Source organism: Fusarium tjaetaba, assembly GCF_013396195.1.
Source record: "Fusarium tjaetaba strain NRRL 66243 chromosome Unknown NRRL66243_c0000175, whole genome shotgun sequence".
Lineage (NCBI taxonomy): Eukaryota > Fungi > Ascomycota > Sordariomycetes > Hypocreales > Nectriaceae > Fusarium > Fusarium tjaetaba.
This window is the reverse complement of record NW_023501371.1, coordinates 48-14,665: the sequence shown is the minus strand read 5'-3', so window position 1 is coordinate 14,665 and position 14,618 is coordinate 48. Positions and strand designations below refer to the sequence as shown.

General features: G+C 47.9%; 6 protein-coding genes across 6 annotated transcripts; 4 read left to right on the top strand and 2 right to left on the bottom strand.

The window, feature by feature from the left end:
- Positions 1 to 28: 28 nt before the first annotated feature.
- Positions 29 to 816, bottom strand: FTJAE_8225 (ankyrin repeat PH and SEC7 domain protein; the record flags this gene model as incomplete). Its single annotated transcript, XM_037355019.1, has 2 exons — positions 29 to 525; positions 576 to 816. The coding sequence occupies 2 exons, from the start codon at positions 814 to 816 to the stop codon at positions 29 to 31; spliced, it is 738 nt and encodes a 245-aa protein (XP_037204705.1).
- Positions 817 to 1,497: 681 nt separating this feature from the next.
- On the bottom strand, positions 1,498 to 2,926 carry FTJAE_8224 (uncharacterized protein; the record flags this gene model as incomplete). The annotated part of the gene is made up of 6 exons (XM_037355018.1): positions 1,498 to 1,873; positions 1,918 to 2,013; positions 2,061 to 2,533; positions 2,588 to 2,599; positions 2,656 to 2,675; positions 2,728 to 2,926. The coding sequence occupies 6 exons, from the start codon at positions 2,924 to 2,926 to the stop codon at positions 1,498 to 1,500; spliced, it is 1,176 nt and encodes a 391-aa protein (XP_037204704.1).
- A 1,181-nt stretch (positions 2,927 to 4,107) lies between these two features.
- Positions 4,108 to 5,611, top strand: FTJAE_8223 (6-hydroxy-D-Nicotine Oxidase; the record flags this gene model as incomplete). The annotated part of the gene is made up of 2 exons (XM_037355017.1): positions 4,108 to 5,054; positions 5,104 to 5,611. 2 exons carry the CDS (start codon positions 4,108 to 4,110, stop codon positions 5,609 to 5,611), a joined length of 1,455 nt encoding a protein of 484 aa, XP_037204703.1.
- A 1,312-nt stretch (positions 5,612 to 6,923) lies between these two features.
- Positions 6,924 to 8,546, top strand: FTJAE_8222 (neutral amino acid permease; the record flags this gene model as incomplete). The annotated part of the gene is made up of 3 exons (XM_037355016.1): positions 6,924 to 7,822; positions 7,875 to 8,227; positions 8,275 to 8,546. The coding sequence occupies 3 exons, from the start codon at positions 6,924 to 6,926 to the stop codon at positions 8,544 to 8,546; spliced, it is 1,524 nt and encodes a 507-aa protein (XP_037204702.1).
- Positions 8,547 to 9,934: 1,388 nt separating this feature from the next.
- Positions 9,935 to 11,341, top strand: FTJAE_8221 (riboflavin transporter MCH5; the record flags this gene model as incomplete). The annotated part of the gene is made up of 1 exon (XM_037355015.1): positions 9,935 to 11,341. One exon carries the CDS (start codon positions 9,935 to 9,937, stop codon positions 11,339 to 11,341), a length of 1,407 nt encoding a protein of 468 aa, XP_037204701.1.
- An 882-nt stretch (positions 11,342 to 12,223) lies between these two features.
- On the top strand, positions 12,224 to 13,454 carry FTJAE_8220 (succinyl ligase; the record flags this gene model as incomplete). Its single annotated transcript, XM_037355014.1, has 5 exons — positions 12,224 to 12,378; positions 12,437 to 12,465; positions 12,532 to 12,658; positions 12,716 to 12,804; positions 12,865 to 13,454. 5 exons carry the CDS (start codon positions 12,224 to 12,226, stop codon positions 13,452 to 13,454), a joined length of 990 nt encoding a protein of 329 aa, XP_037204700.1.
- Positions 13,455 to 14,618: the final 1,164 nt, after the last annotated feature.

The window sequence follows — 14,618 nt, the reverse complement described above, 5'->3', positions numbered from 1 at the left end:
CTTGAGCTTTCTTTCCTCCCCTGGTCCCCTAAGCACGCCATGAAAGCTCATTGATCAAATACGGACGTTGGCTATCATAAATCATTCGATCCACCTTTGCCTTTGCTTCGACACTCTCATCAACACTGCCCAAAGTCTTCAAGATGCCTGCCGTCTCGTCTTTACCAGAGAGAACAGCATAGTAGAGGGGACTTTTACCTCTGAGGTCCTTCGAGTCAGATTCCACGCCTTCGACGTAAAGGAGAGCCTTGACGACTTCACTGTTCCCCTTCTCGGCAGCATAGGAGAGAGGAGTCCGGCCTTTCACGTCCTTCGAGTCAGGCTTGACACCCCCAGCCAAGAGATACTCAACGATCTCTTTAGAGCCAGTTTCGCTTGCTTGATGCAGTGGCGTCATTCCAAAGGGATCCCGTCCGCCGATGTCAACATTTCCAGTGTCGGCCAATACCTTGAAGACTTCAAAGCGACCGAGTCTAGCAGCTGTGTGTATGTGGCCCATGGCCTTGTAGGATGCCACAGGATGACCTAGAGGTTGTCAGGATTTCAAGGAGACAAAACAGAGATAGAGAACTAACTGTTCCAGTCAAATTCGGAAAGGGGAAGGTCAACAAGAGCTTTGACACTCTCTTTGTTACCCAGGGTGATCGCACGGTTCAGACAGTCATGCCCGATGTCAGTGTCCTTGATTTGAGCGCGATGTTCGGGCTGTTGCAACAAGGATTTGAATACCGCGGTATTACCAACTGAGCGGAACAGAGGGGGTTCATTCAGGTGCTTTTCTATAGCGGCTCGGTAGTTGGCCTCGAAAGGGTCCATGATGACGAGCAGATGGAGTGAGTGATGTTGAGAATATGAAGAGCGAGTTATGTGTGTTGTAAACGAGATGGTAATCTTGATCTTTACCTGGATCCTAGAGAAGTAGAGAGTATTTATAGTTGAATGAATCAGTGTTTGTTTTAAACATCTGCTTTCCAGACTGACCAGTACAATGCACGTCAGCCTCAAGGAGCAAGAAAACATCAGACCCTGAGTTTTCTTTACTCCCTGGGCCAGTTCATGTAATACAGCAAACAACAAGACACAACCGGGACACTTTGGCTGTAACTTAGCAAAACACCATCACTAGAAAGCACATCTGCTCTTATCCAACTGAAGAACAAATAGAAAGCACAAACTCGCTAGAGAAAAGCATGGTCCGTAGCACTTGCCACTGGTTAGGGGTCTAAGGTTAGATGCTTTGCTGTCATTTATCGGATTTGAATGCTATTATTTGTTCAAGTCGGTTGTTTCTTATCTGAGGTAGAATCATCTTTTGTTATATTATTCCCTGATCATTTAGTTTGAAGGCTTTGGCGAGCAAGCAGTGGCCATTGACAGATCATCAACGACACGGGAACTTGAAAGTTCGGACCAGTATAACTCTAGCCTCATATTATTTTATCTATGCCTCGATATCTGTCATGTATCTTAATCTCCCAATACGCCCATAGACGCTTTTCAAGAATATGTCACTGTCGTAGTACGCGTCTGCAGAATTGCCTTTTCAGAATCAGAATCCCCCTGACTATCCCCCGACATTGGCCTTGTGACGGAGCGTGATCCTCCGTTTTTATTCTCGTGACCCCTTGATGCCTCTGCTTTGGTGACAGTCTGCAATGGATACATCGGCCCATCGTCAAATCGTTCATAGTGGTCATGTCTGGGCATACCGCTGCTGGAGATTGCTCCAATGGTTGGCGGTGCGCTTGGGTTTGACATGCCTGCCTTTGATGCTCCGTATGAGGAGCCGAGAATCTTTGGCGAGATGTGTTTGATGAATGGTTTGACTGTTGTGAGAGTTGCGCAAATGATAGAGAGATTGGCTTCAGCAAAGCTGGGATTGTCAGAGGAGATGTTTGATAGGAAGAGGAAACTTACATCCAGAGAAGAACAGGACCGCCGCCCCAGGATTGATCGACGTTACCCATGGACCGAATCAAGGCAATCAGTCTCATGATCGATGTGAAGACAGTACTGCTTGTTGTCAGCTTGTCCTTGTTGCCTATATAAACATCACTTACACTCCACCAACACCAAAGAAGCAAATCAACCCAATCTTTTGCCTTCTCGAAATCTGCAGTGGTATAACAACAGGTATCGGCACCGCAAGCACCATAGCATCGGTAATCGCACCCATTATAGCCGTCGCCTGGTAAACCGCTGGTCGGTCGATGCACTTCTTATCGGTGATTGTGATGTCCCAGCCTGCTCTTACAGGTTTGCACGGGAAGATTGTCGTAAACGTAATCGCAATCGAGGAGCCAATCACCACAAACGACGTAGCCCAGATTGAGAAATGAAACCACTCTTGTGGTGCAAGCCGACGGTAGACGAGAAGCAAAGACATCTTTGCGCCGCATTGGACGGGGTTGTAGAGGATTGGTAGGAGGTAGAGGGCTCGTGCGAACTGGGCGAACTTGGTTATTGGCATCTCCCATCCGTGGGTGCCCATTATACCGCGGATAAAATCCCCTAGACGATCAGGCACGTTAGTCTAGTAGATGTGAGGGTGTTGTGGGCACTGACTTAGTATCAGGGTCTGAAGTACTACAGAAAATACCTGGATCAGTCAGTTTTGTCGGTGTAAGACATGATGTCTCGGGTGATGTTGCTCACATATGCTACCCCTAAACATGCTTCGAGCACATTAGCGAAGGCGTACGAAGTAAGGGGGTCAACATGGCTTACCATCCTCTATCCGTATTGTCTTATGTATAAAACTTCTAACATATACTCTCTGTGCAATGAACAAGACCGTCAAGAAATTGCCAACGCCATAAAGCCAGTATGCTGCTGTAACACTGTTCCGTTGAGGGTTATCAAAGTCGACCTTGTAGCCTTCAGGTGGTGGTATAGCGACAGGAACGCCATTAACGACAGCAGCCATTGTAAGATGAACCAACCAACAAACAAAGTACGTAGCAAGAAGATGTCAAAGCGAAATCACATGCAGGAACGAAGAACGAAAAATATTAGATTCGTAGAAATACACAGCCTCTACGTTCATTCAATCAACTGAGTACGAATTACCTGCATGCATATTATTACTACATCCTATATCGGATATACGGCCCACTCCTGAGGAGAGAGAAAAGAAACGATTGTAAGGATAAAAACCCTAGACATCGGTTAGAAGAGATCAGCGTCTTTCATACATAGTCCAAACTTTATTTATGCGGATGTTACTCTGAGTCAGTAGACGTTGACATATACACCCCTGATCGAAAGATTCCGTGATGAGGGCGGGTCACGACGGTTGAAACGGCATTCTGAGCTCTCGGTGCCCGCGGGTGCGCTAGGGATAGCCCGTTGATGCCTTTCATATACGAAAATATGATCTGAGAGCTGAAATTTGGTTATACTGTTATATGATCACTAAGTGACAGGTCGATGAGAAACCTCAGGAACACAGAACAAGTATCCGTCTCAGCACTTCTTTTTTCGAAATTTACAAGGATGTCTCCATCTGTCAGCATATAGAAACCTCTTGGCAGTTGCCGGGGAGCAGGGTTAACGAAGCCGAATTTCAACGAAGGATTCATGGTGCGGATCCGAGACCTTAGCCTCGGAGAGTACCAAAATTCCGACCAGAATATTCAGGCCCAACTTCGATAGCTTCACAATTTCAGGTTTTCGTAATTGGGCCCCAAGATGGCTATCTCGGAAGATGAAACGGATTCTCTAGTTCCGGACGCTATAAATCTCCTCTTCCAATAGCATGGTAGCGAGATGCCCTACCGAGGTATTTGTTTTCGTACAGGAAGACACCGTCCCAGGACCCTTGCTCTTTTGCTTCTTCAACCCCATTAAATAGTTCCTGTCAAGCATGATGCAAGTGTCAGGAGAATGCAACGTCGAAGGGGTTCTCCCACCAAAGGAGTAATTGATGTACGAAACAGGGCCAGATACCAGGACCCTGGATATCTGTCTATTCCCCATGGAGAACAACAGGACTCCGACAGTCTATCGGCTTCAGTCACATACATAGACAGCCTTGGTTATGTGCCCCTCAGAAGCGTCAGGAACTCAATTCCCTCTCGTTTATTCTTTACCCACAAGCATCCAATCATGACTACCCTTACTCCTCAACCGTCGATCCCTCAGGCCGAAAGCCTCATCGCAGCTGGTCTCGAAGCTCGGATCCTGACGCCCACTGATGCCGAGTTCTCAGCTCGCCAAGAGTCATACTGGTCCAACAGCGCCAAGATCAAGCCCGCTTGTATCGTCCAGCCTCGTACCCCTGAAGAAGTCGCTTCTGTTGTGAAGGCTCTTGTTTCTGCTAGTCAGAAGTTTGCTGTTCGCAGTGGTGGACATACCAACTGGGCTGGGTCGAACAATATTGAGGGTGGTGTTACTATTGATCTTGTTCATTTGAACAATGTGTCTTTTGATGCTGCTACTGAGACAGCTGATATTGGACCTGGTTGTCGATGGAGAGAGGTTTATGCTGAGCTGAGCAAGCACGGCCGTGCTGTTGCTGGAGGTCGGGAGGGCAATGTTGGTGTTGCAGGTCTTCTTCTTGGAGGTGGCAACGCTTTCTTCACAGCTCGTCAAGGCTTTGGATGTGACAACGTTGTGTCGTACCAAGTTGTCCTTGCTAACGGTGATATCATCACCGCCAATGGGAAGAACAACACCGACTTGTACCGCGTACTCAAGGGTGGGTCAAACAACTTCGGTATCATCACCAAGTTCACTATGAAGGCTATCAAGTCTGATAAGGTCTGGGGTGGAATGACTTTCTTCCCTAAGCAAGCTATCCCCGGTGCCATTGAGGCTCTATCCTCTTTCACGGATAACGTTCCCAACGATATTCACAGCAACCTTGTCACCATCTTTACACATATGCCTGATTTCAAAGATGTCGTTGTTGCTACTCTGTATGCCAACATGGAGGGCATTGAGAAGCCTCCGGCGTATGAGAAGTGGCTAGCTCTTCCAGAGATCATGAACACTGTCAAGAACACTACTCTTACTGAAATGGCCTTCGAGTACAACATCCCCGCCAATTTCTAGTAAGTCTATTCATATTTATCTCGTCCACTTTTCAAGCTAACCTTCTAGTGACACCTGGTTCACATGTTGCTTCAAGAACGATACCCGAATCATCACCAAAGCATCAGAGCTCCACGACAAACTTGTCGAAGAACTCAAGGCATTCATCCCCGATGGTAACTTCATCACTCAATGTCTCTTCCAGCCTCTCCCTACACTCTTCGGTCAACGCGGCGTTGAAGCAGGCGGAAACATTATGGGCATGGACCGTCATAAGTCCAACGGCATTCTGTTTCTCGCTGTCGTCATGGCACAGACTGCTGAGCAGGAGGCTTTTGCACGACCAAAGGTCCAGGCCTGGATTAAGGATGTACAAGAGTATGCTGCTACTATTGAAGGGGGCAATCTTGAGTGGACTTATTTGAATTATGCGGATAAGAGTCAGGATCCTCTTGGTAGTTATGGCGCTGAGAATATCAAGAAGATGAAGGATGCGGCAGCCAAGTATGACCCTGATCAGGTTTTCCAGAAGCTGGTCCCTGGAGGATTCAAAATTTCAGATGTCAAGGATGAATAGATACGGCATAACGAATGAGTGCTAGTTGATCTATGATATCAACGACCTATACCAGCCTAACATAGTTAATGGGATCAGGAAGCCTAAATCGAGACCATATATATTTTATGATAAAGCACTTGATATGGACCTATTCTTACTACTCTATTGGCCAAGATCGATACTGTCACCAAAAATGTGCTTCAATGCGGCTAGCTGCGAATACTGTAGGTACAGGGTATCTTCTGTCAGACATCGTAGACTTCTATGTGAGAGACACCAAGCCGATGTGTGCCATGTCCTATGCTTCGAAAGAAATAACATGCATAGTTCCAGTCTGGATAAGAGTGAAGATATTTATTCTGGGAATGGTTTGGCCATTGACCTGAGAGCATTGTCAGATTGACCGCTCATGATACGTTATTTCGATTACTTGTAACGCTTCGACAATTTGCAAGAGTGACTTGTTTGTATATAACTACTATGAATTATGAATGCATTGGTGAAACTGATTGATAGAGCCTTATGAGGGATATGGCCCATCTGCTGTCGTGCAATAACACGGGTAATACCTCCGTTTCTAAGAGGTCTGGCGTCGGCGGCGCCGGGCTATTTCCGTTGATTGACCAGTAGAAGCTGAGTGCTGGAAAACAAGCTTATGGGCAGTAAGCTTAAAACCCAAACCCACTAGGACGCACACCCACTTACGGTCTGTGCAATAAGAGTGGCAGGAACTTTTAATAATGACGACTGGTGCATTGCGTGATTTCAGGAATTCAATACGATCTGCAGTGATTTTGATGTTACCCACCGCCACATCGTCACGTTGGGAGAAGACCTGCCTGCCTGCTGAAGAAGAAGATGGATGGAACAGAACACATCTTGCTGCAACAGAGACGATGGAGTCAATCTATCAATCACTCTGCCACATTGGTTGAGCATATTGCTACAGTACATCTCGAGCATGGCTGGGGACGCCGTGTCCGAGGTGATGAGGGCATCTCCGCAGCCCACAGACCAAGACCAAGACCAATCAGCACATATGCCGTTTGAAAGGTGGTATCGTTGATCGCCAAGGACATTCCCTGTTGCGATGTACCCGACGCCTCATCATGCACCGTCGGGGAGTTCGCTCACTGCAGATCGGCCTTACTTGTGTTAGTGTCCAAGGTCTGGTACTACCTCTCTTCCATAGACGGGTACTTTACTCCAGCCGTTTCTTTTCCTTTGAGTGATTATTCTCGTCATTCTCTTCTCTTCCTGCACTGTAGCATTCTGCGAAATTTCTGCTTGCATTGAGTATCACCATCAGCGATAGCGCATCATCATCATCATGGACAAGACATCTACACTGGAAGACGCAGAACTCCAAACCTCCCGCACGCCAAGCAGACGGCCTTGGCTCGCATCAGCCTTTGGAGGGCCCAACGTCACAATTGGCCCACGAATCGAACCCCTCGCCGAGCACTTGGCGCATATATCAGAAAGCGATAGCACCGCAGCTGAAGATCTCGTCGACAAACAAGTCGCTTCCGAAGCGGGAAATGCTATTCAGTACAGGACATGTTCTTGGCAAAAAACTGCAGGGCTGCTCTTTAGCGAGTACATCGTGCTCTCTATCATGAGCTTCCCTTGGTCGTATAGTCTTCTGGGTCTAGTGCCTGGATTGATCTTGACAGCTGTCATTGCTGGGCTTGTGCTGTACACGAGTCTTGTGCTCTGGGAGTTTTGTCTGCGACATCCCGAGGTTAGAGATGTGTGCGACATTGGGCAGATGATTTGGTGGAATAAGAGATGGGCGTGGTGGTGGACAGCTATTATGTTTGTCCTGAACAATACCTTTATTCAAGCTCTACATGTCTTGGTCGGTGCAATCTACCTCAACACAATGACCGAGGCCGATTCCATATCAGGTTGCAGAACCGTTGCATTCGCTGCAGTAGTCACGGTGATCAGTTGGATCGGGTCGCTTCCTCGCACCTTTAGCATGTTGTCAAAGCTTGGCTTTGCCTCGACGTTTTTTACATTTATTTCCGTCATCTTGGCGACGGCATTTGCAGGCTCTCAGGGTAATCCTGCTGGTTATCCTGAGATGGGTGAACCGATAATCTCAATCTGGACACCAAAGACCACGACACTTGTTACTGGCATGTCGGCCTTCATGAATATGAGCTACACATTTATTGGTCAGACCACAATTCCCAGCTTTATCGCTGAGATGCGTGATCCGAGGTAAGTTGTTGTGTCATTCGATGCAACCGTGATAATTCTGACAAAAGAACAGAGATTTCCCCAAGGCATTATGGGCTTGCACCATGGCTGAGATTGTCACATTCAGCGTTGTCGGGTCTGTCATCTACGTTTACACGGGCAACCAGTACATGGTCACACCAGCATTCGGCGTCCTCACTGATACCTACAAGAAGGTCTCATATTCTTTCATGGTTCCGACCATTATCTTTGTCGGTTGCCTGTATGCAAGTGTCACAGGCCGATTTGTCTTCTTCAGAATGTTTAAGGACTCAGAGCATCTCACATCACACACATTCAAGGGCTGGTTCTGGTGGGGACTGGTGTTGCTGATCAGCTGGGCCGCCTCTTTCTTTATCGCTGAGATCATTCCATTCTTCTCTTCGTGTAAGTGACTACTCTCAGACTTGTGGGTCAGTGCTAATAATTCTCAGTGTTGTCAGTCATGTCGTCGCTGTTCAACTGCTGGTTCGGCTTCATCTTCTGGGCTCTGGCCTACTTCCGTATGCGCAATGCAGATCGCAAGGCCGGAAGGAAGCGAAATACCGTCCTTGACGCTCTTTCAGTAGCGCTAAACGTGGTGATCATGTTGACTGGTGCTTTGTACCTCACACTGGGAACATACGTCAGTGTGCAGGGTATCATAGATCAGTTCCGTGCAGGGCAAGTGAGCAGTGTCTTTTCATGCAAGAGTAATGGGCTTTGAGGGAAATCGGAGTATTATTCTGGCGCTTTGGTTTAGTTTAGCACTTATAGACAATAGACAGGCATATGATGATGACGACAGGTGATTGTTGACAGTAAAGGACTCGTCCCGTATGGCTGCTGTGTCGCTTTTACTGGCTCCCTAGTAGTCAATTCTCTTTATAAGAGATGAATTATTGAACAATGCACGAATGAGAGACGCGGAGTCATTTGATACACACGTTCGAGTCCGATCTGCTGGTGACTGAGAGTTGTTTTGATCTGTTCTTCTGTCACTCTTTCACCTCATGCACGCATTTTCCTCGCGGCAGTTATAATCTGCAAGGATATAGAACAATCGCATCGGATACGTGATTTAACCACGGTGGGAGATCCCGATACATCTTCATTGCCAATTTACCATAGTCTTGTGCTGAGTTCACAGGACACTGTGTCAGCATTTGAAGCCCTGAGAATCATCAAAGCCAACTTACCATCATCCTCGGTTCATTGAAGTGATTAACAGATAAATTATGGCCTTCTTGGCTTTTATCTGATGTTCATGCGCTACCCTCATCCAAATTGCTCCAATATCTCGGGAGTATATTTATCGATGCACGATCACTGCTTATCATGAGTGATGACCGACGCATACGAGACAAAGAGACATGAATTGAGAGACAACATCTATTTGTAAATAAAGCCTCCCTAAATAGTCCTCAATCTCATCCAGATGACTACTTGGGTAGGAGTTAGTGTACTCGGAACGAGATGCCGACTTGGAGATGCCAGTGTCATTAACCCACACTGACATCACTACACAAAGAATGGAACCCAAACTAAGCGACTCATCAATCTCATAATTCACCACTGTTACTAAAGCAGAAACATCAGTGCAAGGAAATAAGCTTAAGTGAAATCCCCAGTGTCAAAGAATGCGGAGCGGCTCCGGATCCGATGTGGATAACTGCCGATAAACGAGACCAAGTCCCACCGAGGATTCTCAATTGATCACTGGAAACAATTCCCATGTTCTAGGGTCCAATTGGATTAAGCACTGAATATAGAGAGTGAATCACTTGTCCGTCATAGAACATGACACTGGTATTCTAGTCATAGAACTCACAGTCGATGCCAAGTCCTGCACACCCACGCCCTTGAACCGAACACTAACATGACATTTGTTAATAGCGCCCAACCCCAACTGTCAACCATTGAACATGCAAATTATTAACCGATTCGGATCCTATTTCCGGGATTATAAATTCTTCTTCCTCCTCCTCCCCACTAACCTTTCCCTCAACCCATCTCAACTCTCATAGCAGTCATCTCATGTTTACTACACTCTTCACACCCTGAGGCATTAGAAAAACTGTACCCTTTTTTGTGATCTACCGTGTTTTGACACACATGACATTTAACGAACACAATGCAGAGGACAGCTGCCTAAAAAACCAGCACGAAAAGCAGGCCATACCCATAACTAACCCCGATGCCCCCCGTGGCGATGCCGTCCCGGCCCCGGACGATGCGGGCCTCGAGACCGGACGTGTAGCGCACCCCAGCGAAGCCAGCACCGACGACAGTGAACCGGACCTCGAATTCCCGGAGGGCGGACTTCAAGCCTGGCTTGTAGTCTTTGGATCCTTTTGTGGAATGTTTTCGATCTACGGTCTCATCAACACCTCTGCGGTTTTTGAGTCGTACTTTTCCGAGAACCAGCTTCGTGATTACTCGTCTTCGCAGATTGGCTGGATCTTCAGTCTTTATCTCTTCCTCGTCTTTCTTGTCGGTATCCAAGTCGGACCTGTTTTTGACAAATACGGTCCTCGACTTATTGTTGCCTCTGGAGGTATACTCATCGCCGCAAGTTTGTTTATTCTCAGCGTTTGCGAGGAATTCTACCAGATCCTTCTTTCATACTCGGTTGTGGGAGGCCTTGGAGGCGCCCTTCTCAATTCACCGTGTTATGCATCTATTGCCCACTGGTTCGACAAGAAACGAGGTCTTGCAACCGGAGTTGCAATGACTGCGGGATCGATTGGCGGCATCATCTTTCCCATCTTTCTACAGAAACTTCTTCCCAGCGTTGGCTTTGCATGGACGACCCGTATCCTGGGCTTCATCATCCTCGGACTCACCGTTCCCGCCACACTCTTCATGCGCTCGCGTCTCCCGCGATCAAACAAGGTGTCCTCGGTCTGGCCAGACTTGAGCATCTTCAAAGACCTAAAGTTCACGTTTTCCGCATGTGGAATCTTCTTTATGGAATGGGGACTCTTCGTGCCGTTGACGTACATCGTGTCTTATGCCGGACGACACTCTGGCGACGCCAACAGCTCTTATACCTTGATTTCGATCCTCAATGCGGGTTCATTGCTTGGTCGTTTTCTCCCCGGTCTTCTAGCTGACAAGATTGGGCGGTTTAATGTCATTCTACTGACGCTTGGTCTCTGCATCATATCGGCTTTTGCTCTGTGGTTGCCAGCCGGAGACTCCAAGGCTATGATCATCGCGTTCGCTGTTGTGTTCGGTTTTGCAAGTGGTAGTAACCTTGGACTCACACCAGTTTGCGTAGGTCAGCTCTGCGATCCTCGCGACTATGGACGATTCATCTCGACGGCTTTCATGGTAGCTAGCTTTGGAACCCTCAGCAGCTTGCCCATTGCTGGTGCCATTCTCGAGGCTGGTGACAAGGGTGACACTGGCTGGACTGCTCTCATCGTGTTTGATGGGCTGTCGTATGTGCTGGCACTCGCCTGTTTCCTTGCCGCCAGGGTGATGGCTGTCGGCTGGGATGTCAAGAGTGTCTACTAAGACGACTCTATTGGAAATGTCGCTCTTCTTTGGAGATGCACGCGATGAACTGAAATGTCATGCGATGCATTGTCTTCAATTGGACGAGTATGAGCGACAGGGAATGGATGGTCCGGTGATGTATTATACCAGCCGATAATCTTTACCGGGACCGAGATATCAACTGATTTTGTTCAAGATGCCTCCTCGGAGTTGTATTGTTACCGCTCAATTGCTGGGAGTAACAATGAGGAATGGGAAAACGATGTCCATTTGGATACTGCTTAGGTAGGTAAACTGACTGTAGTCGCTCTTTGATCATAAGTAGATAGAATTCACTCATTTTGAACAATTGCAAATGTAACATGCTGCGTTCCCACGGGATCAGGTTGTCAATGTCCGCGATTTTTAAACGTAAACTCAAGGAGATGCAAACATTGGAGATACAAGTCCGAAGCAAAAAGAGGGTCTCAGGTCCTCATCATGTCCAATGACGCATCTTCCCGTCGTCTCGCCCTCACCGAGAACCCGCGATTAACCGTATCTCAAAACGCTCACCACGACAGATTCTCCACGCGCTCTTGTGAGTGGCTCTCCTTTACCTTTCAACCCGGATCATCTATCTCCCGCCCTATATCACTCGGCATACTGACTCCGAGACCACCCGTAGCGCAAGGTCAAGCACCAACTGACCTTGTGCGTGTGTCGACCCTTTTTGGCTTAGGCCGTTGAATCCCGGCCACGGGATAATCTTGATACGAACCAAACCACGAACCTCCCGAACGCTCCTGGTATCAACGGTTTTTCCCTTCCAATTCCAAAACCTCAAGTTAATCGTTGCAACAGACAGCGACGTTTCTTTTTCTCTCTCTTCACTCCCTCTCCCCTCCACCCTCCGACATCATGCAGTCCTTCGCCAGAGCCACTCGCGCCTCGGCGCTGCAAAACGTTGGCCGCCGAGCCTATTCTTCGTCGCAGTATGCCCAGACCATCAACAACCTGCGCATCAACGCCGACACCAAGGTCATCTACCAGGGCTTCACCGGAAAGCAGGGAACGTGAGTTGGCGCAATTATCGAATTTCGAGAGGGTATATAAAATTAACGAATGACGTAGTTTCCACGCTCAACAAGCTATCGAATACGGTACGGCCTTCGCTATATCGATGTCACGATGATACATGTGACAAAAAACTGACTCTCGACAAACAGGCACAAAGGTCGTCGGTGGAACAAACCCCAAGAAGGCTGGCCAGACTCACCTCGGCCTCCCTGTCTTCAAGAACGTTGGTGAAGCCGTCAAGGAGACTGGTGCCACTGCTACTGGTCTCTTCGTCCCGTACGTCTAAATCAACCACACACTCCAACGAAAACGACCCCTAACAATTTTTCTCAGTCCTCCTCTGGCCGCCGCCGGTATCGAGGAGGCCCTCGAGGCCGAGATCCCCCTCGTTGTCTGCATCACTGAGGGTATCCCCCAGCACGGTAGGTTTTTTGCAACGTCGATGGAACGTTTTGAAGGTTTCTAACATGGGACCCACTTAGACATGGTTCGCATCACCGACATGCTCAAGACCCAAAGCAAGACTCGTCTCGTCGGACCCAACTGCCCCGGTATCATTGCTCCCGAACAGTGCAAGATCGGTATCATGCCTGGCTTCATCCACAAGCGCGGCCGCATCGGTATCGTCTCTCGTTCAGGTACTCTCACCTACGAGGCCGTCAACCAGACCACCCAGGCCGGTCTTGGTCAGTCTCTCGTTGTCGGGATCGGCGGTGACCCCTTCTCCGGTACCAACTTCATCGACTGCCTCAAGGTCTTCACTGAGGACCCCGACACCGACGGTATCATCATGATTGGTGAGATTGGTGGTTCTGCTGAGGAGGACGCTGCCGAGTTCCTCAAGCAGGCCAACACTGTCAACGGTGGTAAGCCCGTTGTCAGCTTCATCGCTGGTATCTCTGCTCCTCCCGGCCGACGAATGGGTCACGCCGGTGCCATCGTTTCCGGTGGTAAGGGTGGTGCCGACACCAAGATCAAGGCTCTTGAGGACGCTGGTGTCATTGTCGAGCGCTCTCCCGCTGGTCTGGGCAAGGCTCTCTACAACGAGTTCGTCCGCCGCGATCTGCTATAATTTTATAACTTAGCTACGTCTACTATTTGATTCACCCTTGGGAGACAAGATGTGTGAGTCGGGGAGTGAGTTAGTAGAGTCCGGTTCGTTGACCGAGTACTCGCTCATGGAGGGCTATTTGCATCATACTGCATGATTTCTTCGTACGTACCTGATAGAGCAAGGATGGTCTGGCTGGCGCGCAGGCTAGATTGTGGAAAGGCCTTTTGGTGTTCCTTTCCGCAGGCGAGTGTGCCATAACCCTCAGCACGCAATACGCCAACAATGTCACATTACATGAACCATCTAATGTCGAAAAGTGTTTCAAGCTATACAGTATTTGACCATGCTGGAGCATGCACATGTGACAATGCAACGTACAAGAAATTGTGTAGCCGTGCAACCAAGTGAAGAATTGCAAAGACAATGCTATACGTTAACGAAAACAATTAGAAGGCTACGGCTGTGTGTCTCAAATGTTAATAGTTTTGTTAAGTATGGATACAGGGAGGCAGAAAAACTAGAATAATCTTAAGAGTCGAGCAAAAAAGGTTTCAAGGTTGACAATGTAAGGGAAAAGTGCTGAACCTTGATGAGTTGACTGAAAGGAGCTTCCACACAAGCCAATACTTAAAAGTCGGCATTGCAGTCCTTAAAAGCCCTGGTTTTTACAGTCAGAATTTAATGTGAGAAAACCAACAGAAAATAGCAAAGCTACATTACCTACTTATGTTATGTGATTGACTCTACCTTAGTCAATATTCCTTCTCACTCAGTGAAGTCGGAGCTCTACAAAATTGAATAAGCTCTTAGTGACGCAGTCGAAAACATGCAAACCTTTGTTGTGAACCACAGTCAGATAAGGCAAAGTCTTTAGTGAACAAAGTTTTTATTGAAATAAGGTATATATAAAGCAGCATTGTTCAACCACCTCCTCTTCCCATCGACGCACTCATACAAACAAACGTTGAACTTGGATCCAACCATTTTTCGCGGACTTGATCCATGATATTCTATTTTTGAACCCGACCTACCTACACTGCAACCCAACCTAGAGTAACACCCCCCGCAGGACGCTAACTATTAGCGGTCTCAGTGGAGTGACGTCTGCTTCCTACGCCACAGCCTGACAAAAATCAAGGACCCCTCCCTCTCCATCCAATATCACCAACCGAATAGCCTGCC